This window comes from Pollicipes pollicipes, unplaced genomic scaffold (genome assembly GCF_011947565.3).
Source record: "Pollicipes pollicipes isolate AB1234 unplaced genomic scaffold, Ppol_2.1 Scaffold_7231;HRSCAF=8579_pilon_pilon_pilon, whole genome shotgun sequence".
NCBI classification, from domain to species: Eukaryota; Metazoa; Arthropoda; class Thecostraca; order Pollicipedomorpha; family Pollicipedidae; genus Pollicipes; species Pollicipes pollicipes.
In genome coordinates this window covers 10,401,859-10,428,256 of record NW_023597034.1, presented here as the reverse complement: position 1 = coordinate 10,428,256, position 26,398 = coordinate 10,401,859, and the positions used below count along the sequence as shown (strand labels likewise).

Here is a 26,398-nt window from a genome sequence, read left to right as displayed (position 1 = left end):
AACGTCAGTGAGGCGTCCCGCTGTTGGCACAGTGGGTTGTTTCGTGCGCTCGACGCTCAGGGCTAGTGATCTCGGCACGCTGCTTATGGTGCGAAGAGGAACTGCCATTGGGACGCCCACGACGGGCCCCTCGGTGGTTATCCAGATGGATCCAGGCAGACGCAGACCGTTCGCGGCGAAATCGTCGCCGTGGTTCCGAGATGGTGGTCCAGCCAGAGACCCACCACCGGTGTTCTGACTAAACGTCGAATAGAAAAAAATGAAACGGAAAAAGTCGAATGAACTAAAGCTGACGGGGTTAAGAATCGACTGGGATAAAAGTCGAATCGAAAAAGTCAAGAACAATAGGTTTAATGGAATAAAATCGAACTGGCAAAATGTCGATTGGGAAAAACCCCAATTTGGAAGGTCGAAGGACTAAACACAGGAAGTTAAATCGACAGGGATAGATCAAAATACAAAAGTCAAAAGAAGAAAGGTCTCAAGGAACAAAAGCCGGCAGGAAGTCCACGAGGCACTACAGCGTGCCTATGATGGCACACTCATCATGTGTACGGCTTGAAACGCCAAACACTGGCAATATGATTAGGTTTTTCTCTTTTACGTCGTTAAGCCGCATCTCCTAGTATGTTGCAGGTCGATCAGTTGGCATGGAAGATCTGAACTCATGATGCCGAATACATGTACACAGTGTGCTATCCAGGGAGGGGGGGGGGGAGCCTCCCCACCAACTTCGGGTAGAAAGTAGGTCGAACTGGGGGAGAAATCCCTTTGTTTCGTTTTGAAAGTAAGATGCTTCATTTTCCCCCGCTCTTCCCTCTCCCCCAAGGGGAGGGCAAAGTCACTCGTGAGTCTGGTCGCGCTCGGACTCGCATGGTGCCGTCTAGTGCCGTCCGGTCCGTTTCCGTCCCTGGTCCCATGTGATCCCATCGGGCTCCATCCGATCCGGCCCCCGTCCGGTCCGTTTCCGTCTCTCGTCCCATGTGATTTCATCGGGCCCCATCCGATCCGGCCCATGTCATCTGTTTTCGCCCGGTCCCTTCTGCTGTGGTCTGGTCCCGTACGGTCCCGCCCGCTCCCGTCTAGTCCCATCCAGTCCCATCCGTCTCTCCTTGTGGCCACAGCTCTATCTACCCCTCATAACAGGCGCCAAATTCTAATGACTTTTTTGTCAAATTATTTTGATTAAAAGCGTTTGTACGTATCCGAGCTCACCTCATCCGGTCGATGTTTTGTGTTATGGCTTATTCTGATAAGGCTTTTATCGACTCCGCATTATTCCTTTCGACTTTTCTTCTATTCGATTTTTATCCCTGTCGGCTTTATGCCCTTTGAATTTTCTTCCATTCGGCTTTTATCATCATCAACTTTTCTTCCATCGGTTTTTCGTCCTTCGAATTTTTATGATGCAACTTTTCCAATTCGACTATAATCCCATATCAAATTTTGTTGCTTTTAACTTTTGCCCTTCGACTTTTTCCAATTCGACTTGTATCCCTTTCGACTTTCTTCGCTCGACTACTTTCCATTCGACTTTGTCCATTCGACTGCTTGTCCGGGAACCCGTACCACCAACGACGAAAACGAGTAAATGCATACAGTGCCAGAGTTTGCGCAATACACATATCGGCTAGAATCCAGACGTCACCAAGAAGTCTTTTTCCACGGCTGACGGTCCATATTGTGTAGAATCAGAATCAGTTGATATTAGGCTCACCACTGTGGTAGAGTCAGCCAGATCCAGCTATATCACGAACTGTCTAACCCACAGGTCTAGTAATCGCGCCAAAGTCTGCGAGATCTTAGGCGCGACATCGCATGCCAGACCCAGTCCCAGGGCCATGTGGGTGTGCTAAAAGGGCGCGTGTAGTCATGTCTGGCATCTGTCAGCTCTCCTTCAAAACCAGTTGCTCACGCGATGTTCAGGCGTCCGTGTACGCAGCACGGCGCAGGATGGCTTTGGTGTGGTTAGGGCAGACCTGGCGACGCCCATGACCGCCGTGCGAGGTGATGAGGTCACCGGTCAGGGCCGGGGTGTCACGACTCGGCCCTGACCGGGTCGTTCGCTGTGTTTAATGCAATAGTGCTCACTGCTGAGGTGCTCGGCGTCTGCGGCAGAGTTGGGTGGTAGCTGCGGTTAGGGGATAAGCAGCAGCTGCCGACTTTTGTTATGCTCTGGAACAAGAGCAGGCCTGCGGAATGTGTGCTTCTGATGCTTCATGCCGCTGACCTTTGCTTGACATTGCATACCGATCGTCTACGGATCGTCGGCGAGGTAAAGGACTTGTGATGGCGGTTTGTTTGAAGACAGAGGCAAGGCTTTGCAAGACGACGTTGTGACTGATGAAAAACTTCCGTCTCTTCTGGAGCTAAAACTGTAGATAATAAATGTTCTTCAGTAAGTGAGGTCCTCGCTACCGGCTTACCTTTGCACGTGATACACTTTTGTTTTCAAAAGCAGGAGCATGGATCGCAAATAACCCATAAGGAATGGAGAACGAAGAATGCTGCCCGAGGAAAAACAACCTTTTGAAGTCGGTTGGCTATCGTGATCCCAACCATGCGATTGTCCGGTTTTCAATCGTGGGGATTACATTTTGTTTACCATTTGTGAAATGCGCGGCGGATACTTTCTCGTCATAAATAACAAATGCGTTTGTAACGCTCGAACTGGAACATTTTCAATTGCTTGGTTTGCAACGCCGCAGGCTGACCTGCCGTCTTTCTCCAAACCTTTGTCGAGGCGTTTGTTTCCATTGTTAGCAGGTATGGCAAAGGATAACGCAGGCGTTGGCTATGTTAATGTGTCCCCATCTGCATGAATGTGGCTCGCTATGCGGAGATGTGATGTATATATATATATATATATATATATATATATATATATATATATATACATGTATATACACCTTACATCAATCAGAGACATGATTGCATAGCGAGCCACATTTACACAGAAGGGGACACACGTGTGTCGTTATCAGTGTGGAGATGGAGGCTGTCTGTAGATGGTGCTTGTCTTGTCGAACGGGGGGGGGGGGGGTCTGAGTTCTGACCACGGCCGTCTTTTGTATGAATATGTTTCCCAATGACGCTGGTGTGGACACCCGGTTAGCGATATCGCTGTAGCTGCAGCCACTGGACACTTCGACTGACCTCACGTGGTGGTCTTGACTAGCACCTATCTAACCGAGCAGCAGGGCACACGGCGCTGACCGCTCTGATAATATAACAAATATGTGGGGATAGAACGATCGCTGCCTCTGCAGTGCCACTGGACTCGAATACCGCCGCGCCGTGTCCGGCGTTCTGACAATCTCAACAGAAGCCGCTCTGAGTGGCTTTATCCTACCCCATTTCCGCCGGTGCTTCCCCAGTATTTATGGGACGTACAGATACTTTGTACTTAACTTGCCTTGTGCCTTATTTCACTCGCCTTTACACGTTTAGGGCAGGACTTGTAGGACATGACTTGCAGGACGGCGAGGGCAGGACTTGTAGGACATGACGTGCGGGACGGCGAGGGCAGGACTTGTAGGACATGACGTGCAGGACGGCGAGGGCAGGACTTGCAGGACATGACTTGCAGGACGGCGAGGGCAGGACTTGTAGGACATGACGTGCAGGACGGCGAGGGCAGGACTTGTAGGACATGACGTGCAGGACGGCGAGGGCAGGACTTGCAGGACATGACCTGCAGGACGGCGAGGGCAGGACTTGCGGGACATGACCTGCAGGACGGCGAGGGCAGGACTTGTAGGACATGACGTGCAGGACGGCGAGGGCAGGACTTGTAGGACATGACCTGCAGGACGGCGTTTGAAATCGGCCGTGATGACCATACACATCCGGTTTCTCAGGCCGCTGCCACACTGAAGCCCACTTTCAAATGTTGCTTCACGTTAGGCGCCTTTGATTTTGTTTGCCAGGAACAAACAATGTCGAATGAAGTCTGACTGCGTAAATATCAAGGGAGAAGTCCTCTTCTGAGCTACAAAGCACAGTCTGTGAGACTGGGGTCTACACGATGTGTATTGGCAGGCACTTACCATGCCAAAACACGTTCTTCCAACACAAACATTGTATGTCTTCGCTGTAGAATGCTTGGCCAGTCCCGAAGAAACAGGCTAGGGATGGAAGCAATTTTAAGTACTTACCATCGACAAAATGCTTCGAGTAACTGGGGTCGATACAGCGGCCTACGCGTTTAGGCCAGCATCGAATGGCTAGCGAGTACTGTTTTCAAAAACGGATGTAGCAGTGGCTGCGCTGCTGTTTTCTTCTGCAGCTGCTCTGAGTCCTCATGGTTCCGGTGCGCACGGTCACCATCCCACCATCCGCGTAATCCCTCGGGTCGGGCTGGGTGTAGTCTGCGACCGGCCCGGCCCGGCCCGGCCCGACCCGACCCGACCCGACCCGACCCGACCCGACCCGACCCGACCCGACCCGACCCGACCCGACCCGACCCGACCCGACCCGACCCGACCTGACCGCTTTTCAGACCGTATACATGTGACCGCCTCTACCCCCCCCCTGATTCCTTTTGACCGAACCCGACCACCTCTGGCTGCTTTCAACTGGTCCTGAAGTCGTCTTGGGTCTCATCGTTCCTGACCGTCTCTGACCTCCCCTAATTGTTCTTGACCTCATCTGGCCGGCCCTTACGTCCTCCGACCGTCCCTGGCCTCCCCTGATTGTTCTTGCCCTTCTCTGGCAGGTCCTGACCTCCTCTGACCTTCCATGACCCCTCTGACCATCGTTGACCTCCTCTGGCGGACCCTTACATCCTCTGACCGTCCCTGACCTCCACCGACCGTCCCTGACCTCCTCTGACTGTCCCTGACTTCCCCTGACCGTCCTTGACCTTCTCTGGCAGACCCTTGAGTTCTCGGACCGTCTCTGACCTTCCCTGACCGTCCCTGACCTTCTCTGACCTGCCCTGACCGCGTCTGACCCATTGCAGTTCAACTGGCACGCGATTCCGGACCGGGAGAAGCGGCTGCACTCGCACCCCTCGGAGCCGGTGGCGTCGCCCACCATGGCTGGCGGCTTGTTCGCCATCGACCGGCGCTGGTTCGAGACGCTCGGCACCTACGACGAAGGCTTCGACATCTGGGGCGGCGAGAACCTCGAGCTCAGCTTCAAGGTAGGGACGCCGGATCACATCCCGCCGGCGGTCGGGTTTTTGCCGTTGTGGCGGTGCTGGCTGGCGTGCGCGTATATTTCGCCCGTTGCACGTAAAGATAGGCTGACGTGCGCGAGCTTTCTGCGCGTAATTGCAAGGGGAGCTTTTCCAGAATGCCGTGCACGTCGCACTGTAAGTGTTCGAACACCGCCCACGCTCAATGATAGACTAGAGCGGTCGAGGGGAATGAGTGGATTTTAGCATGTTCCCCTCCCCGCACTGGCCGCGCCCAGCCAGCCAGTCGAGCGCTGGGCGGAGCGCGTGCGAGAACCACTTTCTACCGGTCGCTGAGCGGGACGGTTTTTGTGGCGATCAGGATAGCGATAGCCGCATCACAGGCTGCCCACCTGACCTCGTTTGTTACCATTGCGTCATACTACTTATTGCAGGTCTGTGTCCGCCCATGGATTACACAGAACACGGCGAAGTTTAAAAAGCTGCTAGGATGTTATGCCGTGACGCCTTGTCGTAATAGGCGATCATACCATGGCTTTGATACAACGGCTCGTCGAAACTCCCATCTGCCGTCGGCTGTCTTTGAATTAACGAACGTTATCATGCACAGTTTTTTTTTGTGTTCGCCTGAACAAAATGACAGCCATCGCCTCCACCTACATGTTCCGGTATATATAACCCACATCTCGCTAAGACAAACAGCCATCGTTGTTGTAACGCCTCGTGTCATCATACCCCGTTCCCACTGTTTGCCTTACATAGGAGGCTTATCTCTCGTCCCAGCCCGCACCACACTCGTCCCAGCGCCGGCACGTTCGTTCGTTCCCTCTTTGTGGCCACGCCCGCTCCCATCGTCCGCGTCGTCTCACGCACCGCCCTGAGCGATGGCCAGTCACAGGTCATTTCCAGGCCTCAGGGCGCGACCGCGTCTGCCCCGCGCGCGCGAGTGCACCGATCGGGCGCGCGGCACGGTGCCGCGAGCACAACTGGCGGGCCATCCGTGCGCGAGCGTCGTTGGCGGCGGCCATTTCCGGGTGGGCAGCGGTGGTGGGAGCCGTGCTCGCCAGCCGAACGCCGCCGCGCCGGCTTCACGCCGTTCCTTCGCCACTTGTCGGCCGACGCGCGCCGTTTTATGAAGATTAGCCGTGGCGGCCAGGCGCCCGCGGCGTTAATGTGGCCCCGCCACGGAGGCGTCACGAGCGCCCCGACGCCTGCTGATGGCCGGGTTGGGGGGGGGGGGTGGAAATGAGGGGGGGGGGGGACGTTCACCAAGCGATTGAGGGCATTGCGGCCCGGCAGGATATGTATGCAGCTGTTGCTCGGGTCGTAACTGGCTACTATATGTTTGTTTATTTATGGCCATGTTCGCTCGTCAACATGTGGTTGACAAACTTGCCGCCTCCGTGGTCTTGGGGAAAGATGCTGGACTCGTAATCCAGCGGCACTGGGTACGAGTCCCAGAGTGGGCGCATTGTTTGACCCGACTGAAGTGGAAAGGCCAGCTGGCAACTGGCCAACGAGGTTCAACCCAGACCCGAGGCGGCCGTGTCGCAGCATTGTGCGGCACGTAAAACCCTCCGCATTCCTGTCTGGAGAAAGGGCGGAGGTAAAATTAGCTGTTGAACTGGACGGCACGCTTGGGTGGTGGGTTCAGGGTACACGCAACAAGCTATGCTTAGCAGGTACTCTGAATCCGAAGTCACCCATACAAACCATTCGGGATAAATTTTTAAAAAAAACTTACATCCACTATGTTCACGTAGCTGCTTTCGCAATTTTCGAATGATTGGTACGTTCTTCGTGTGGCGCGGCTGCGTCAATGGGCTGGCTGGCAGGGCGATGGCAGAGATTGGCTTCAGTATTGAATGGCGATGCTCACCGCCAAGTGCTGCCGCGTTTGCCTGTATGTTGGGTGGAGTACAGCTAACTGTATTAGGCTTTTAGGGGTCTCAGCGCGTGGCTTTGCATATTTCATTGCTTCATTTGCCTCTCAGCTGGGGGCCACCTTTCCCGCGTATTTTGTGCCGGGTTTGTCTAAAAAACAGCTGGATTCGGTCTGCTCCCCTCCGTTTTTGCCTTGCTTCAGCGCTGCTTGTTGCCGCGTGGTCATGGCCATGGATGATAAGGTCGGCAACACGGCGTGGTGATTACGCAATGAATTCAAGGATGCATTCTTTACTGGGACACGGTCAACACCGGCACGTTTCTGCTTCAGTCCGTCCCGTCAGTGTTGAAGCGACCTCAGCCTGGCCTGCCATATCGTATGCTGAATGGCTTGTGCAGCGAGACCTTGGTGCTTTTACAGCTGTCTGTAGTTGCGAAGAGACACTTCTGCTGCGAGTCACTTCTGAAGAAGCCACCTCGAGCGAGTGTTTTATACAGTGACATCTTCGGCTGAGTGTCAGTTGGTGGGGAATCTGAGATACACGGCATTCCTTGCGCCTTCGTGAACGTTAGGGGCCCACCTTGTCCGTTAGCCCTGGTCGAAGTGACAGTGACTGCACTCTGACCGCCGATTCCGCAGAGGCGACAAAGTGACCTCCGCCCTGTCCAAGTTACGTCAGCGACGCAGCCACTCCGGCCATCTCCGCCTGGCGCCGGCTGCCGTCGGCGCTGAGGCCGCTCCGTTCCCCAGACGTGGATGTGCGGCGTGCTGACGGCCGGTCCGCTCCCCAGACGTGGATGTGCGGCGTGCTGACGGCCGGTCCGCTCCCCAGAGACCGGGTCCGCTCTCCAGACTTGGATGTGCGGCGTGCTGACGGCCGGTGCGCTCCCCAGACCCGGATGTGCGGTGTGCTGACGACCGGTCCGCTCTTCAGAGACCGGGTCCGCTCTCCAGACTTGGATGTGCGGCGTGCTGACGGCCGGTCCGCTCCCCAGACCTGGATGTGCGGCGTGCTGACGACCGGTCCGCTCCCCAGAGACCGGGTCCGCTCTCCAGGCTTGGATGTGCGGCGTGCTGACGGCCGGTCCGCTCCCCAGACCCGGATGTGCGGCGTGCTGACGGCCGGTCCGTTCCCCAGACCTGGATGTGCGGCGTGCTGACGACCGGTCCGCTCCCCAGACCCGGATGTGCGGCGTGCTGACGGCCGGTCCGCTCCCCAGACCCACATGTGCGGCGTGCTGACGGCCGGTCCGCTCCCCAGACCTGGATGTGCGGCGTGCTGACGACCGGTCCGCTCCCCAGACTTGGATGTGCGGCGGCCGGCTGGAGATCGTGCCCTGCAGCCACGTGGGCCACATCTTCCGGAAGCGCTCGCCGTACAAGTGGCGCTCTGGCGTGAACGTGCTGCGCCGCAACAGCGTCCGGCTGGCCGAGGTCTGGATGGATGACTACAAGAAGTACTACTACCAGAGGATCGGCTTCGACACGGTGGGTGGCCTTTCCGCCGCAGCGGGCGTGGCTGGGACCAGCCACGCCCTTCAGCTGCACAGTTGTGGTAGTCTGTGTGTTGTGTCGCAGTGTGCCGACGCGGTGGTCGGCTTTTCCAGGACAGCGGTGTGTGTTCAGGACTGTGTGGAGTTGGGAGGCGTTGCGCTTTCGGTCCGGCAGTTCTGCAGCATAGTGCACGATAATAGATCGGTTTGTTGGTGGAATGCCTTCGGTGTTGGGCCATGGCGGATGCTTCCAAATTTGCAGTGAGCTGCTCTCGAAATAGCTCAAGTTATTTCGAGGCCGCCTGACTTGTCTGGGAAAAAGAAAGCCGCCACTAAGCTGCTTGTCACGGCCGCCAATAGTGTGGACCGACCACGCTCCTACCACTAACCCCAGTACCATCATGGACGTCTCTCGCCCCATGGTGACAACGGTGACCTAGCTCGTCTCTCGCGCCAGGGCAACTACGGTGACCTGACGTCGCGCAAGGCGATTCGCGAGCGGCTCGGCTGCAAGTCGTTCCGCTGGTTCTTGGACAACGTCTACCCGGAGCTCTTCATCCCGGGCGAGGCGGTCGCCAGCGGCGAGGTACGTGCCGCGGCCACGCGCTGTGTGGCCAGGCGGAGAAGGAGGGGGGGGGGGGGAGGGGGACCGCTCGGCAGAGATCACCTGTCGCTCTCACGCTGCATGTAGGTGTGTGGTGTGATAGCACGGAGTGTGGCTCGTGGCTTGTGGAACCGCGCGAGAACTGTGATATTTTGCGGTGGGTCAAGAATGGTTCGGGTACGAACGCCCTGGACTCGATCGATTCGGGTCTTTGCGGTCTACGTTTTGAAGCTACCTGATGCTAGTCTGGTGGACTCTTGTAGACTCTTGGCCGGATTTGATACTCGACGCTTTATTTGCCAGCATATACAACCGTGGTGAAGCAGCGAAAAACCAAACCATTTTCTCTTCTTATTTGCGCGTTCTGGCTTTCACTGCCGTTTAACTGTATGACTGTGTGGGAGCCGGGCTGGGAAAACCGGCGGGTTTCGGTGCCAACGCGGCTGTCCACGCGCCAGACAAACGTGTCGTTTGCAGCGGACAGCAACGTTTTCCAAGGTCATTGTGCTCTGGTTCCGGTTTCCGGTGTAGCCAGGAGGCTTATTGCCAACTTTATGACATCAGGGGCAGAACGGGTTTTGCAGGTGCTGGCCACGCTAACCACTCGGTCATTCATTCTTCATGGAAGGTCACGGCATGCTGTCACCTTGGATTTGCCAAGTACCGATCGGGATCCAATCGCGGAGAAATTATTTTTGCCGAGTCCGATTAATCAGATAATTTGTGTGGACGATACTGCTGGCTCAGAACGTGTTTGCGGACATATGACCTCAGCCTTTATTCGGGATGGGTGATGGCGAAAAGACTTTACTTGCGCATGTTTCGGATTCTCTTTCGAAGCCTGCCCATCAGTGACGGGTTCAGACTTTTTTCTTTTAATTCCGTGAGATACAAACCATGTTCTTGTTGGTTTTGGGTGATGTGGTTGTTGTTTTCGGATGCGTTTATTAGATACCGTGCGGTTTCTAGTCTGTTTATTTTACCTGGTTGCCACCCTGGTACTCAGGTTTTCCTTGGTTTCCTTCGTGAATAATATATCCATCGCCGGAAATGTCAGCTCCCGCTCCGTTTTGCATGCTCCTTGAGATCTTTATGCTCGAGATGGGATAAACTCCAAGCCCGGAAGCCCAAACGAGGTCCCCACACTTCGCCCAGCCAGCTTCATGGAACACCTACGCTGCGTGCTGCTCCCACGCTTTGAACGCCTACTCAGGCAGTCGCCGCTACGGCTGGGACTGTTTGCTTGGTTCGAGGCTGTATAGATACATTGGGCTCGGGGAAGGCATGCTGCGCTTTGGACCACGCCCCATAAGCTGGTTATGTAGCCCTTACCGCATGACCACAGACGCCCTCGGGCCTCTTCGGCCGGCGGCTAACACGTACATTGGTACACGGAAGGAAACATGAACGCTTTGTGTGTATAAATAACGATGTACATTTCCCATAGCTGGAATGGGCCCCATATGATATCCTTTATCTACAAAATTGCATTTGGTCTAGTGCATTCTAGCTAGAGATCACTTGCAGTCGTCATCTTCTCCAGGTCTCGTTAATGTAACTTGTTCATTCGGAACATGCTTAATTGCCATAGTTCAAGAGCTCACAGCTGACGTGCCACGATTCCTGTTGTATGGGCTGTGCCGCAAAATGCTGCACTGGTGTGGACCATTTTTGTACGTCGGGCCTTTGTCCAGTGGAGTAGCGTCCCCACCAGCGACAGCATCGGGTCGGCTTTGAATACTGGGTTGCTCGCTCGGTGCTGGTGTACATACACACAAGCTTGTACAGGGTGACATGGGCAGCGGGCATGCCCGGGGGACACGCGCCGCCCTCACCTGGTGACCTCAGCCGGTGACCTCTGGCGTCCCCAGGTGCGAAACCTGGCGATGGGTGGCAAAACATGCCTCGACTCGCCCGCCCGGCGAAAGGACCTCCACAAACCCGTGGGTTTGTACCCCTGTCACAGCCAGGGTGGCAACCAGGTAGGCTGTCCGGCGCGCCCCTGCCCGGCCCGGCCTTCGCTGTGACGCCAGCGACATCTATACCGCCGCAGAGCCGCCCGCACTGGCCCACGCGCTGTGCGCGCCGACGTCGGTCCGATCCGCAAGACGCGGTCCAGGCGATAGAAATCTAGCCGCGTGGTTGCGTGCCAGACGGTAGCGGACGGTATAGGTGGCGCTGCGTCCTCGACGGCGTGCTGGGTCCGTTCTCGGTGCTCACACTGTACGCCACGTCCGTCTGTTTCCGCTAGATCCGCAACGAGGTCACAAATATTTGCGTGGACTCGCCGTGCGATCCGAAGGATCTGTATAAAGCGGTGGGAACGTACCCGTGCCACAAGCAGGGCGGGAACCAGGTGAGAGGACTGGCAGTGCCCACAGAGGGCGCTGGCCCCTGGCTGGTTGGCAGTCCGGTGATTCGCCGCCAGAGCGCCAGCGTTGCCCGCGGGACACGTCATGTGACATATCTGGAGTTGGAGCTATGCAGTAATTGCATTGTGTGTAGTTGGGCTGCAGCCGAAGTGTTACAAAATGACGATCAGTTAGAACGGTGCTGATGTATGTGGCACGTTATTACTTTTTACTGGTTGAATGCAGATATACAAAAAGTCTCAATTCTGATTGCGTGTGCAGTTAAGGTCATTTTCGTTTTTACGTTGCACTTTTCTGGTGATAGTTATATGTTAAGAAGCCTATTCTGGACTGCATGACGATTATGCATCGCCTAAATGAAAAATTAGCATTTCACCTAAAAAAGTAAAACCCTTTTCTAGGCTTGTATTCCCCGGGCTTTTCTCGGCACCTGAAAAGTGGTCGATGTGTGTTGGCGGTGGTCACGTCCCGTGCGCGTTTCAGTTCTGGATGCTAAGCAAGGAGGGCGAGATTCGACGTGACGAGGCTTGCATGGACTACTCAGGCTCTGACGTCGTTCTGTACCCGTGCCACGGCTCCAAGGGCAACCAGTTCTGGGCGTACGACCCCCAGGTGAGATGCCATAGCGCTTGGCTGAATGGCGGGTCAGGGCGGAGCGGTGGCAGTGATATGCGGTGTTGTGTGTGAACTGTGACAGGTGTGTACCACAGCGCCTGGTTGAGTGGGAAGTCAGGGCGGAGCGGTGGCAGTGATGTGTGGTGTTGTGTGTGAACTGTGACAGGTGTGTACCACAGCGCCTGGTTGAGTGGGAAGTCAGGGCGGAGCGGTGGCAGTGATATGCGGTGTTGTGTGTGAACTGTGACAGGTGTGTACCACAGCGCCTGGTTGAGTGGGAAGTCAGGGCGGAGTGGTGGCAGTGATGTGTGGTGTTGTGTGTGAACTGTGACAGGTGTGTACCACAGCACCTGACTGAGTGGGAAGTCAGGGCGGAGTGGTGGCAGTGATGCGCGGTGTTTTGTGTGAGCTGTGACAGGTGTGTCACCTTAGGAGATGCCTCCCTCGAGATGTGCTGAACGTTTCGTGTTGGTGCCTGTGGGTACTGGCGTAAGTGTGGTGATTCCTGCGTTTCATGTCGTTTGAGCATGCCCATTGACGGCCAGTCTGGCTTTGTAGCTTTGAAGGACTGAGCAGCGGCTTTTCCCCCGTTTTAGACACATTTCATCCAGCACGGTTCGAGCAAAAGATGTTTGGGCGTCAGCGCAGACAAGAAGAAGCTCACCATGGAGGAGTGCTCGCCGCTGGAGCAGAGGATACGGTGGAATTTCCAGAACTACGACGCGTCCAAGTTGTTATAGCATTTGGTGGGTGCTTCCTTCTCCTTGCGCACATGCTGAGTGCCAGAAGTTACTGCCCTTGCTCCTGTGTTGCCTTGGCATGGGTTGTAGACTACTTACTGCGTAACATACTTTGCTGTATTTTTAGCCAGAAGCCGATAGCAAGATGCCGAGTGTCAGAACACTGAGCTCTTACGTCAGAACACTGAGCTCTTACGTCAGAACACTGAGCTCTTACGTCGCCCCGTCCCCGAGATGTACCCTGTTTACTGTTGACGTTGGCCAGTGACCATGCGGAGAAGTCTTCTAATGGCATCTTGGATCTGAATTCACACATTCGTGTTTCAGTGCATTATATCTGTTGGAGATTGGGGGCGTTGGGGTTGAATAGGGAAGAAGCATGAAAATGCCATACTCAAGCACCGGTCGACCGTGGAGCAAACTACCGATTCTCCAATTCGTCGAAAGGTGTCACTTCTTTTCCCGCCTTCTATTCACCGGCCACTCTACACATGCAGGCTAGCCCTCTCAGGGAACAGGCGGTAAGCACCATTTAGTTTCCTTTTCATGCTTTTGCTACTCGTGTTGAAGCTACACGTGGGTGTTCGACACTAGACGCAATCAAATGCATGAGTTGTCGTGGGAGTCGTCGTGAGGCTTCACATTGCAGGTAGATCCGCCCGACAATCAATACATAATATAATAGTATGACGACGGCTATCGTTGATCTGGTGTTGCGCTTCTCCGACAGAGACCTCCTTGCGGGACATCCTGTCGTCGGACCGGGACTAGAGAGGCGCATGGGCGCCTTCGAACCCTCCCTCCGGCGAACGGACGACTCGCTGATGCTGTCCGCTGTTGCGTTGCGAGAGGGATGGCCAGGTGGACCTAGTGACACAGACCACGATAGACCCAGTGCTGGGCGTGCGCGTGTGCGTGCTGTTCCGCCGCGTCGTTTGGGCTGAGGCCTGCGCCGACGGCACGGAGGCACCGGCAGTGACGACTCCAGCGGGTTTGCAGCGAGCTGATCGGGGCGCGCATGCCCCCGCGGAGAGAGCGGAGAGGGAAGAGGTGTGAGCGCGAGTGAGAGCGAGCGAATGGCCGACTACCGTTTCGGTGAGCTGGTGCGTTGTCTTTCATCGTAGCTGCTGTCCAGCTGGGCGGCTGGTGGCCGGTGAACGGCGGCACAGGGCAGCGGTCGCCCCCAGGAACACGTGTGAACTGTGATAGCTAGGTTTTGTACGGCGCTGCAGGCGGACGTCTGGAAGGACGGCGGAAGCCATCCGCGTCTCTCGTCCAACCGGCCGGATCCGTTCGAGACCCAATATCGTCCCATATCATAACCACCGGCAACTTACATACCGTGCGCATATCAGGCCAGTGAAAGCCGACCTCGAGAACATTCCTGGATTTGCGTTTGAATGCCGTGCGGTGCATGATGTGTCAGGCTCGCGCACGCCCAGAGCTCCAAGCAGCCTTGCGTGGAATCAGTTTTGCCGGTCCCGCACTGTGTTAGTTTTGCCAATAAGGATTTTTTGCCGCTCTACGGACGTGGTGTTTGCCTCCGTCGATTTCGGCGGCCGATCAAGTTCGTGTGGTCGCTTTTGTATGCCGTGTTTGTCCTTGTTTGTCCTCGCCCGTGCAGCAGCGTCCTGAGGAGCCGACCGCTTCTCATCCTGGCAGACTATATACATTGACAGCGGTCTTGTGTTTGGTGGCTCTGTTTCTCTCAGCGAAGACGGCCGTGTTGGGGAAGAGGGGTGAGAGCTGGCGCTGCCGAGACGAGGTGGCGGGCGCTACCGGTCATGCCTCCAGGTATCGAGTGCACTACCTTTGCATGCAGTGAGAACATTCCCTCGCAGCTGCCCTCACAACGGGGCGGGCAGTAATCCTCGGTGTGGGCAGTGTAAAGATGGGTGAGTGGCCTTGGCCATGCGCGGGAAAATGAAACCTCTTATGCCTACGGTCTGTCCTTCGGAGGTCAGGCCTGTAGATGACTTTGGCCTCACCGCCGGGTTCACAGTTTTCTTACGCGTCCTGCCAGCTTCCTGTCGGAATCTCAAGTGCTCATTACTCGCGTGGAATCACCGCTGGCTGCTTTTCTGACGTATCCCGGTGAGATCGTAGAAGGCGCTTCAATACGAAATGCACACGAGTATACTGAGCGAGACTTGGCAGTTTCAGCGCCGTCGTGTGCTGGGGCATCATGAGTATTCCCCAACGGTAAACGGCAAATTGATTGGTTGATTGGATCATCCGTTTTCTGTACAAATAGTATATTTCCCGCGTACGCGACACTAACAATGACGTCATAATCGTCGGTGACTGGGACGCGTTGAGCAGTTCCGTATATGGAGGCGCGTATCTCAGTCACGCGCGACTGCAACCGTTGCACACGTTTGGCAGCCACAGCATTAAGCAGAGAGATGCAGGACAGACAGCCGTGGCACAGGCCTACCGAGCCAAGTCCTGAGGAAGCCCGAGACTGCGAGCAAAACCAGATCGCCCCGGTCCACCTGGTCATTGTGGACGAACCAAGGACCATCCGGTCTATGCGACGTCACGAGGCCCCGCCAGAGAGCCAGCTGGTGACTGGGTGACCTCGGCCTTTGGCGACGATCTGCCCCGCCACCTCGCTGCAGGCACTTACCAAGGGGCGCGCTGTCGCGTTGGTAGGAGCATCACGCTGGTACAAACGCCCCCAGCGACGCACCACGGCGAAGACAGAGGGCGCATGCACACACAAGGTCAGGGATGAGTAACAGACCCGGACGGGTGCGATATGAACGACCAACGACCTAACGTTACATTACATTATGATGGCATGCGTTTGATTGTAATGTGTCACTCATGCATCAGAATTTCAACAAGCTCGGCTGCACTGTCCGCTGGGTCAGGGCGCCAGGGTTTCTCGCACGAGCCCGTGGCATTGGCCGGCAGCGTGGACAGCACGTGCCGCGGCAACAGACCGCAGCGACACATGCCGCTGGCGGCGCGCGGGGCGACACCTCGTGGCGGCAGCACCGCGCGGCGCGCGTCGAGCCCGCGAGCATCGCGCCTCTCGCGGTGCCCGGCACAGCCCTGAGTTCAGAGTGCGTCCCCAGGCGGCGCGCGCGTCGGGTACTCCCATGCCGCTCTGGCCCGGCGCCGTAGCTGACTAGCTCGGTTGTGGCGACTGGTGCAACGCGTTACTTGACACCTCCGCGCGCACCGGCCGGTCGCGGCCGGCGCGGGCTGCTGGTCTCGTCGTCGCTGACGTAGCCGGCGTTGTTATACATCTCGAGGAGCGAGAGGGGCGCCGACTTGGGCCGGTGGCCGCGGCGCGCGGCGGCCGGCGCCGCGCCGCCCTTGCTCGCGCCCTTCGACAGACTGCTCTCGCTGCTGTCCTCGCCGGACGTGCCGAGGCCGAGGTCCTTCTCGAGCGAGCCCTGCTCGGCTTTGGCGGCCAGCGCCGGCGGCGGCGAGTCCTGCTCGGCCACCGTGAACGCTCCCGTCTGCAGGCGAACGGCTGAGTCGGTCCGGCCGCCACGCGACAGCGCCGTGCCGTTGCTCTGAGGCCGGGGAATACGCAACGGGAGCTGGCAGGCCTTGGTGCCGTGCAGCGTGGCGATGCGGCCCCCGCTGAGGTAGTAGATGCCGTCGCCGCCGGGTGGCGCCGCCGACTTGTCGGTCTCCTCGGGCTCGATGTGGCCACCAGCGCCGCAGCAGTTGGAGCCGGGGCCGAAGAGCGAGAGCAACACCGGCAGCAGGAAGATGCCGTGCACCATGCCGAAGAAAATGACCAGGAAGTTCGTCTTGAAAAAGGTGACGAAGATGTAGGAAGGCGCGAAGTAGAGCGTTGATACGCCCAGGATGGTGGAAAAGCCGCCTTGAAGGATGGGCAGCCCGAGAGCGTGCAGACAACTCTCCACTCGCTCGTCGGCCGACCGGCCGTGGGCAGACATGTAGGCGTAACTGATATGCGCCGAGAAGTCGACCGAGAAACCGATGCACATGATGAGGTTGATCATCGAGATGCTATCCAGGTTGACGTCCCACAGCGTCATGTAGCCGATGACGCCGATCTCGATGCTGAGGATGCTGAAGGCCACCCAGAGCGAGCAGATGGGGTTGGGGATGAAGATGAGGGAGACGACACACATGATGCCGGCCGCGATGCTGATAGACTGGATGGAGACGGTCCGCACCAGCACAAACTGCCGGAAAAATATGGAGCACTCAGACCCGCGCTCCCCAATTAAAAATCCTCCTCGTATAATGAACATTTACACGCGTGCGCAATGCGTCAACTGCAAAACGAATCCGCGTGTCAAACTTTCTAAACAACCGGAACGAAGAAAATTCACACGTCACAAAGACGTGGATAACTTTCTGCATTCGTCACGACATTCCTGTGGCGATTCTGTATGCAAGGGGCACTCGTAATCATTATATGCCTGTCACAAGCCTCTTGGTCTTTTAAAAAGCAGAGTTGGGTTGCAATGCCTGCATATAATAGGAACGAATTTTAAAAAATAGCTCGTGCTGGACGAAACCTGCTTAGCGTAGATCAACTACCAACATTTACCCCATCACCCTCCCCACACAACTTCCACCTGCCATCCTTGCCAGCACAGCCGAACTTGCGCTCTCTAGCCAGCGAGCGCCCGTACCTCACCTGATCAAAGAAGACGAAGAGCGGGTGGAAGATGGAGCAGCTGAGCTCCGACTCCCGACAAATGCGCCGCAGCTCCAGCATCATGTCCTTGTCCTCCAGCGTGTTGTTGACATGCTTGGTCTGAATGATGAACCGTGAGGCGACGATCTTCTGTCCCGTCTCGTCGAACGCCACGTCCCTGCTGAACTGGCTGGCGTCGTTGAGAAAGATCTGCCGGCCGAAAAGTGACACGTCAGAGGAGCCGGGCGGGCCTCCAGGCGGGTGCACGCCGCGTCTGCATGCTTACGCCTTACCTGAGCCCAAAAAAGAATGCCTGCATAATGCATTCTTGAGGGAGGAATTTCAATGAGGGCCTTTGTCACCGCGGCTACCTCACGTGTGGCGCGCGCTGGAATGAACACGACTCCGCAGCCCCAGCTGCGGTGGGGTTTCGTCTGGACACTGACGCATGCTTGACGAGGCTGTGTTTCAGAACCCGCTCCTACGTAGCTCTCGCGAAGGAGGTGACCGTTGAAGGCTTCGACACACGGACACACCCGCGGGGCTTTGGACACCAGCAAGGCCACCGTTATTTCAAAGCCTCACGCTGTAAACCCCAAGGAGGCCCACGCCAGGGCCAGCTGCGGTGGCAGCTGTAAGCAGCTCCAGCTCAGGTACACGGGCCGGACGCCTGCGAAAAGCTGGCTAGTTTCCCGGTACCGGTCGGCGGCGGTGTTTGGCAGCGGTCAGCAGCGGTGTTGCGCCACTGCGCGTCTGGCGGGCGCGATCTGATCCCGGTGACCCTACCAGGATCGCCGCCGGCGGGACGGGGCCACAGCTGAGCCTCGTCAAGAAGTTGATGGCTATGGCTGCTTCGGCGGAGGTTGTGGGAATGGTGCACGACCAGTCACGTGAAGCGGGCACGTGAAGCGACGGTGCAAAACATCACGCAGTGCAACAATGGAAGGAGAAGCTAGTCACTTCCCGGATGTCAGTCCAAAGCGGTTTTTTGGCAAGACTTCGGTTTGTGTTTTCGGTCTAGTGGTGTTTTTATATATTGGTATTTTACGTAAGTTGTTCAGTGCACCAGCAAGTCTCCAATTTAGACGATTGGAGACTTGTGCCAGTAGGTGCTCCCCAGGCAAGTAGCCTGCCGCGTGACCTATTCTAGAGGTTAAAGGTGCAGTTACTGGAGCACGTGCAGGAAAATGGCACGAATACTGCAGCGACACATGTCCTTGGTTATTGATTGGGATCTGGCGGCTTCCAAGGAAATGCTTCACAAGCGCATCCGTGCGGCGCAGCAAAATGAGCGACAGCATGCCAGGTCCAGCTTGCCTCGGAAACAAAGCCCGCCGCCTACGACCCTGGTCCACAGCACATAATAATGGGGGCGGGAATATGCCAGGACTAGTTGACATCGCCTCACGTCGCAGCTGCGAACGCCTTGGTACGTGTGCAGAAAATGGCAAGTCGGTAAGTCAAGGAAAGCCCGCTGCCATGAGCTAGGGAGCATTGAGCTGCGATGTAATAACCGGTCACTGCAATACGATAGCTATTGAGAGTACATGAGGTGGTAATCTATGGTAATAATAACCGTTCCGCCAATGGGGCACGCTGTGACGAGCAAACGCCAGGAGAAAAAAATAACCCCCTAGGTTGACCTTGAACGAATATATTACAACAGCGGAAAGGCCTACAGAGGGGACAAATTCAAGACGAATGAACACTCTAAGACACAGAAGCCGATATTAAATCCCCCGATCACTCTGTGACCAAGAGAAGAAGTCATGGGACTCCCCAGTCGTAAACGCAAGCAACGCATGCATGCATTAATGCATATACTCTCTGAGGGACATGTATTCCCCCTAGCCCGCCACGTGCCGTTTTGAGGCTGTCCAGCCAGCTTCCGTAGCTGGTGACGTTGATGTTGAGGATATCATGGCTGGTCGTGACGAAGACAGTCCACTCCCGCAGCCACGACTCAGTGTAGAAGTCCCCCTCCACGTAAGAGGAGTTCTCGAAGGTCTGCATCAGCGTCTCCACCTGCTCCTGCACCACCGGGTCGAAGTAATTGAGCTCCCCTTCGACAATGATCTGCGGAGAAACAAATAAGCCGTGAGTCAGAGTTTGGAACCTCGCTGTTGCCAGGGTGTCACCTGAGGAATGAAGACGCCGTCGACGATCAGACAATTCAGACAATCACGGAGCACCGTCAAACTGTGGCCAGCAAGGTCGGAATGCAAGCAATGCCTTGGCATGCACTGTTATGGAGCCGTGCGCTGAAAATGATGATGGGAAACGTGGCCAAGAGGTCGGAAAGTTCACTGCGATTGCTCTTTGCGATAGTTATGGGGCCGCGTCAAGGTTTCCCTTCGGAGCCTTCATCACCCCGTCGAGGATCAGCTCTTGAACTTCCCCAGGCGCATTTCAGTCTGCACACCACTGAATATCGCTCATGTTAAGCCTCAGAACCGTTCTATGCATTGCTCGTTCGTGTGCTGTGAGCACTAATGGTTTGCTCGTTCGTGTGCTGTGAGCACTAACGGTTGCCATTTCAGTGCGCAAGTCCATGTGTGCTTTTCTAGCACCGAAGCAATGCATGACGCCCCCTTGCATAATGCATGGGCAATGCCATTTCAGACCGACGCCGGGCTTCCCAAGACACAGCCAGCCACACAGGCTTCGGTTGTGGTCCCCACCTGGCTTCGCTTGTCTTCCTTCCCTTAGCAACGGATGAGGCAATCGGGTTACGAGACTCCACTGGCCATCCTCATCGCCATTAGCCGTCAGCCGCGCGTTCAGACCGGACCTGGGACGCCTAAGCTGCTCTCAGGATCCGAGTCAGACTGCTGTGTCAGCGCCCTCAGCTACCGTCCTGCAGCGGCGACAGTCACCATGCAGCCCGCTGCGCCGCATCTCATGCATACCAGTCCATAGCCCGACGACCCGCGCCGCCGTCTGACCGGGCGTCCCAGCCGGTCCGTCCAGCGGCGGCAGAGTAAGATCGATGCTATCGCGTCTCCAGCGTGCGCGCCGGTCGGCGGAAACGTCTGCACGTGCGGCCGTGCCACGGCCTTGACCGCGACCACGAGGTCATGCATTCCGCCGCTCCTACAACCGCTCCGTCGCCATGGCGCTGTGGGGGGGGGGGAGGGGTGTCTGGGATAAACGTGCAGGTCAGCGAACCCACCTGAACCCGATACGGGTGCTCCCTGAAGTACTTGTCCTCGACGTCGTAGAACTGGACCGAGTAGGAGTTGTCTTTGGAGAGTCGCCGGCGCTCGAGGCCCTCCTTCACCATGGTGCAGCCCCAGATGGCCACGCCCAGGTAGACCAGGAACACCATGATGACGAACGCTGCGGCGAGAGCGGCGCGCTTAGCACGGGGCTGCGCAGTGACGCACCACGGGCGCGAGCGCGAGCAGAACACACACACCAGCACCGGGATTTATTTAGACAACGGGTCACGGTGGCCGCTGAAGGGACGTTTGTGGGCTTAGGCAAGACATCCCTACGCGTATCCCTTTAACACGCATGTATGCATGCATAATAAATGGTTCGCTCAAGTACCCACAGTTTTGCCTACCGATGCACCTATTGACCAAACGCCGCACGCGTGCACTTACTATTTTCGGTAGGCTGGTGAACGTAACAAGCAGACAAGGAAGCCACAGTTTCTACGTACTAAGCCGGGAAAGAGAACGTTCAACTACTGCGTGCACTTGAGCGTTGCGTTTGATGAGACGATTTTAACACACGAATGTACTTTTCGTGCGTGTTCTTAGAGTGAGCGTCACCGAGCAGCCAGGATTCATTACCAACAAAACGCTAGCAACTATTCCGTACATTTTCGAAGGAATGGCCAAGCTTGCGCTGAGTGAACCTTCCACTATGGTAATACGTTTGTCGTGAGACCATATATGCGTTATGTTTTAGAGCGTCATTTCAGTTGTGTGAATATCTACATATCCGTTTAACGACGCGTAGTGAGCCTTTAATCTTTTGTGAGCCCTCATACACACGCGGCTTGTGACAAGAGTAATGTCAACAGTGGAAATCGTTAAGGCACAGAGCGCCTTACCTTTTATGGCGGGAATGTTCAGAAGGCGCGCCACTCCGTCCTTGAAGAACACCATGATAACATGGTCTTTGTTGTCCTTCTTGTTCCATGGGTCTGTCTTTGATATTCCCCCCGAGCAGAACATGCGATACCAGATGGACCGGTCCTCTGCGAACATGTAAAACAGCCACGAGCTGTGCGTGTGCTCGGCATGGAGATCCCTAGCTTGATCAAGCTGTTGTGGTATGGTTTAACTCGTGGATGTAACTCGACATGCGCGCCATAATGTCGCCAGTGATAAATAAAACTGCAGCAGAAACGTAGGGTTTTTCTTCTCAAAAATGCTTGCGGTATAAAAGCATGCACATTTGATGTACGCAAATCGTCCAGATCATGTAGTCTGAGCACCAAGTGCATGCATGACGTACGATTTAAAACCTTGCCTCACCTAAAACCTTACAAAATCAGAGCAGTTGCGAAGCAAACTAAAGGATCATATGCAATAAACTCCAGAAGTCGTCCTGATGTAGATTCGGGGTTACCTTAATACAGTTTAAGCACTCTAATTTTGGTACCTATTGGTTATCTGCCAGGCTGGTAATTTTCATATATTTGAAAGAAGCCGCTGTTTCTAAAATATTTATTTATTTGAATTTGGGTACTATGGGCGTTGTGCGGACAAAATTGAATTAAAATCCAAATGTACCCCTCAGTGACATTTCAAAGGTCCCCTCTGGACGCCCGGCCACCTTTCCATGTCGAGCATACCGCTAAGCCCGACATCTGGCGGTCTAGGCGAGGAAAGTGTGCGGCGCGGTGCCAAAGCCAACCGACGCCTGCCCACTCAACATTAATGCCAATCACTCCCCGCGAGCCACTGATGCGACGGGGCCATCGTCTAATGAGGCCATGTCCGGCGCCGCCGCCAGCATCCCCAACAAAGGTCAGGTCGCCGGCGAAGAAGTGGTTCCGGTTTTTGCGAGCGGTGCTGAAAACCGGCCGCACGGCGGGTCAGGCGACAAGCCGTGACCTCGGCCATTCATCGGCGGACGGCAAGGTCAGCAGGTCAGCCTGCCGGTGGTCCGGTTGACCATCGGAGGTGGCGAAATGCAGTCACAGGCATATGGCGATGTGGCATCATCGCCACATGGCGATGATGTGTTATAAGTTCAGAGGTCTCGAGCTGTGATATCGACGTTCAGTATACTGAAAGGTACCGGAGAAACGAACGTTGCGCGAGCGTCTATGGCCTCCGCTCACTTGCGGTTAGACGTGTTTTGGAAGCTGGAGTTGGCGTTAACCACGTCGCGTTTTTCACGGTCTTCGCTCGAAACAAAGTCCGAAATGGAGCTTACACAACACCGAGTCACGCCAGACGGTCCCACGCAGCACGGATATCTTGCGTAAATGGCGCCGGAGATGCGTGAGCGATGCCGGGGCACGAATGTAGACGACACTGACTAACCAAAGCTGCCAAAGGCAGTTTGTTCACGCGTCCCGCGGGAACCGCCATACATAAAAGGGATACCTGCAAGGATACCATCAAGACCTGCAAACTACCGACCACTCCCTGCATTACCTCCGTGACAAGGGCAAAGACAAGCTAACTGACCAAAGACAAGCTCTGGTACGTAAACCGCGAGCTCTCGCCCCCGGGCTCCGGGGTGTCCGGCACAGGACACCAGGCGAGCCACCGGGTCCAGGGCAACTGGGCAGAACACGAGCGCCCCTGGCGGCCGGTCCCGGACGTGCCGATGACGCGGGCGCCCGGAAGCCGGCGGTCCCCGCACACCTCCAGCCTTGGACCAGCCGCCACGGGTGGTGTGTAATCCACCCGGTGACCCCGGCCAAATGTAGATTGTGGCCGACGGCGCTAAACGGCCCCGGTCGGCTCGGTTAGGACCGTGGCGAGCCCGCCAGCGCTATATCACCGGCTGCTATATCATCCACCGGCGCTATATCACCGGCTGCCGGCTGACCCCAGCGCTTGACCACCGCGGGGCGGCGGGCACGTCGAGGGTGTGTCGGCGCGTTTTGGCACGGTTCTGGGTAGCGCTGGACGCTCCAGGAGAGAGCGCGTTTACGACGGCTGAATTGGAAGGCGCGGCACGCCTATGTTTCATTATGTCGACATGCTCACCAGCTCATGGAGCAAATGAAAGCCACTCGCCGGTATTAACTACTCGTGCCCCATCACTCCATGGTAAAGACTCCATCCACGCGGGATTGCAGGGGTTACCGCTATTCTGACGATTAATGAGCGGCAGCATACAATCGCGACAGTACCAAGCGCCCAGCTGTGGGGCCACGCTAGCACGGGACTTAGAACCGAACGCTGACGACAGCCGGCGCCAAACGACTCGTCAGCGGCGCCGCGCACAGCCGCGGTCTGCACCGCAAGAACCTCTGCATGTATGCTGTCACCGCTGGTCACCCTGGCACCATTCCGTCGAGCTGGGCCGACTGGGAAGTCAGGAGTCGCCAGCCGCTCAACTGGGGCAAGTGGCCATTCATCGCTGCCGCAGGTGACATTTGCAGGTGAGGAATGGGACCGGCTGGGGTGGAATGTCACCCTGGCGGCACACGCGTCTGCAGCGGGTGCTGCACCGCTCGCCGGCCGGGGAGTGCATCACCCTATGACGTCACGCCGACGTCATGGGTAAGGGAGGATTCTAAAACCGGACCGTGGGAACAGGCCAAATACTGGCCGCTAGCAAGCACTGGTGGAGGGATGCGTGGGTTGAAAGCGACGATATACATTGATGTCGCGAATACAAAGAGCGGCATCTCCGTAAAAGTGGTAGTGACGCCTAGTCCATCGACAAAGACCTTGTTTTATTTCGATGCATAGCAAGTTACAGTATGGTCTCCTGATTTATTCGGTGTATTGTTTTGTCAGGAGTTTTCTCGCCTCCATATAACAACTCTACCAAATTCAGGTGCTGACTGTAGGCCTATGAGAGGTCAGTGTCCCGTAGTGCTACTTTCGTCACGGCTGCGTTTGGTTCATAAGGTCACGGCCGGAGGCAAAATGGTAATGATAAAAGTGCTACTTCAGGAGCTCCAGATCTACTGCGGTTGAAAGCCGCGTTCTGGAATTTGAAACAGTCATTTTGAGAAACAAAATGATTGATGATCTGTTCTGGCAAGTCTGAGAGCTTTAAGGCATAAATATGATGTATGCATGACGTATGAGTCAACCACGCATAGAGGAGTGAACAGTGGTAAAGCTTCAGGTGCACCTCATGCGCGAGCGATGAACGGAACAAACTTAATTCGGCAAAGGTGTCGAAATGAGCGTCTTTCATTACAAAAATTTCAGAGCTAGGCTGACTTCCATGACAGCTGGTGTGGCCGCTGCCACATGCCATTCTACACCATTGGCTGCACACTGTTGTCTGTTCAGTTTAAGAGGAGGTAGATCTCCAACATATTTCTCTGTTGGGCTGGACAACGTGCTAACCCTCTTGAACACCCGTGACCTGTTTATTGCGCAACATCGCGTAGTGGTCTAAGCTCAGCCATTCAACCCATCGTTGACTTGGCCTTCCAGACAATAGAAGCCCTCAAGACAGCAAATGTTTGTGGTTAATGACTAGTGCATACAACGACTTGACAAGACTGCAAGGTTATCATGAACATTGGATAGCAGCCAGAGTGCTCAGGTAACCTGGTGTGGGTCGATCCGTACTGCTGACCCTGTGACCCAGCATGACCCCGCAGGCACAACGCTGTTGACCTTCCATGACCTAATCTGGACGTCAGACGCTATGACCAGTCTGACCGGAGGCGGCGCACTGACCTGACTCTGAGACGGGGAGCACGGGCGCGAACGTGACGCTATGCTGACCGTTCTCCTCCATGTAACCGAAGAGCGCCATGCACGCGCCGAAGAAGGTGATGTGCCAGAGATAGGTGAGCACCACTGACATGCCTGCAAAACGAGGAAACGGTCAACAAGAACCGGCAAAGCCGCCACACGGGAGAGGCAAGCACACGTCAAGAGTGACGAATTATGGCTGAATGGGAATCTCCCCTGCCGACTTAATCTAAAACACTGCACATAAAGACACTTAACGTGCATCACTTTCGTCAGTGTGTAGCACTAGGCGACACGATGGAGTTAAATGGAAATAAACAAGGCAATAATTGCGTTTGTCCAAAAGCCTCCATCCTCACTTGAGTGATTCCGTCGCCACTGGCCAAAAAACAAACTTTCAGATTGCAACGACGCTGACGCCAGAGAGCAAGACCGACCTGAAATTCACGGTCGGCACATTGGGCGCCATATGGCCATCATGTCAGCAGCTGCTGCCTTATTTCGCCACCTGACCGACTGCCTGGCAGTCAAGACACAGGTGGGCTCACCATCGACTTGTTTGAAAAAGTGGGCACAATTAGACGAAAGTGCTGCTGCTGGCTTGGTCTCAAGGTCCAAGAGGTAAGCGCGCGATTCATTTGATGGAGCGGAATGCAAAGCGTGCCCACACTCGGCGTACAGTGTCACGTGCGAGCATGTCGCTAAATATTGTTCGCTGCGAGTGTTTAACTTAAATCAGTGACGCTGAGGAAATGGATAAGAGGCAGGTGTTTGACGGTTTGTCGCAGTGATGAACATGAGTGCTTTGCATAAACATTTAGCTCTCTATAAACGTAACAAATGTGTATGATTCACAATAGGATGTTAACGTCTCTACCAAAGGCTGTGTGACAGCATGATACAGCTTACTTGTGCGGCCCGTTGGTATCAGAAGTCCGTGAACAGTTCGCTGTCACAGAGCAACGGAGCTGCCCAGGGAGAGACCTTCAATCCTGTGCCCAGTTCACATCTGATCGGCTCACAGCCAGGTCAGCCTGGTGTCACAGACCGC

The 26,398-nt window shown here is 55.8% G+C and overlaps 2 protein-coding genes across 2 annotated transcripts in view; one reads left to right on the top strand and one right to left on the bottom strand.

Annotated features, from left to right (window-relative positions):
• LOC119109490 (putative polypeptide N-acetylgalactosaminyltransferase 9) overlaps positions 1-14,536 on the top strand; it is a 75,652-nt gene extending 61,116 nt beyond the window's left edge. The window contains exons 5-13 of the mRNA XM_037233116.1: positions 4,964-5,146; positions 8,328-8,513; positions 8,976-9,104; positions 10,994-11,104; positions 11,374-11,478; positions 11,978-12,106; positions 12,706-12,855; positions 13,177-13,370; positions 13,580-14,536. Coding sequence (XP_037089011.1) covers positions 4,964-5,146; positions 8,328-8,513; positions 8,976-9,104; positions 10,994-11,104; positions 11,374-11,478; positions 11,978-12,106; positions 12,706-12,849 — 987 coding nt within the window. The 3' untranslated portion in view covers positions 12,850-12,855; positions 13,177-13,370; positions 13,580-14,536. The remainder of the gene's footprint in view (positions 1-4,963; positions 5,147-8,327; positions 8,514-8,975; positions 9,105-10,993; positions 11,105-11,373; positions 11,479-11,977; positions 12,107-12,705; positions 12,856-13,176; positions 13,371-13,579) is intronic.
• Positions 14,537-15,087: 551 nt separating this feature from the next.
• Positions 15,088-26,398, bottom strand: part of Ptr (patched domain-containing protein) — a 58,831-nt gene continuing 47,520 nt past the window's right edge. The window contains exons 5-10 of the mRNA XM_037233390.1: positions 25,330-25,461; positions 21,549-21,695; positions 20,658-20,824; positions 19,349-19,561; positions 17,486-17,695; positions 15,088-17,024 (exon numbers count right to left, since the gene is read on the bottom strand). Of these exons, the coding sequence (XP_037089285.1) occupies positions 16,017-17,024; positions 17,486-17,695; positions 19,349-19,561; positions 20,658-20,824; positions 21,549-21,695; positions 25,330-25,461 (1,877 nt within the window). The 3' untranslated portion in view covers positions 15,088-16,016. The remainder of the gene's footprint in view (positions 17,025-17,485; positions 17,696-19,348; positions 19,562-20,657; positions 20,825-21,548; positions 21,696-25,329; positions 25,462-26,398) is intronic.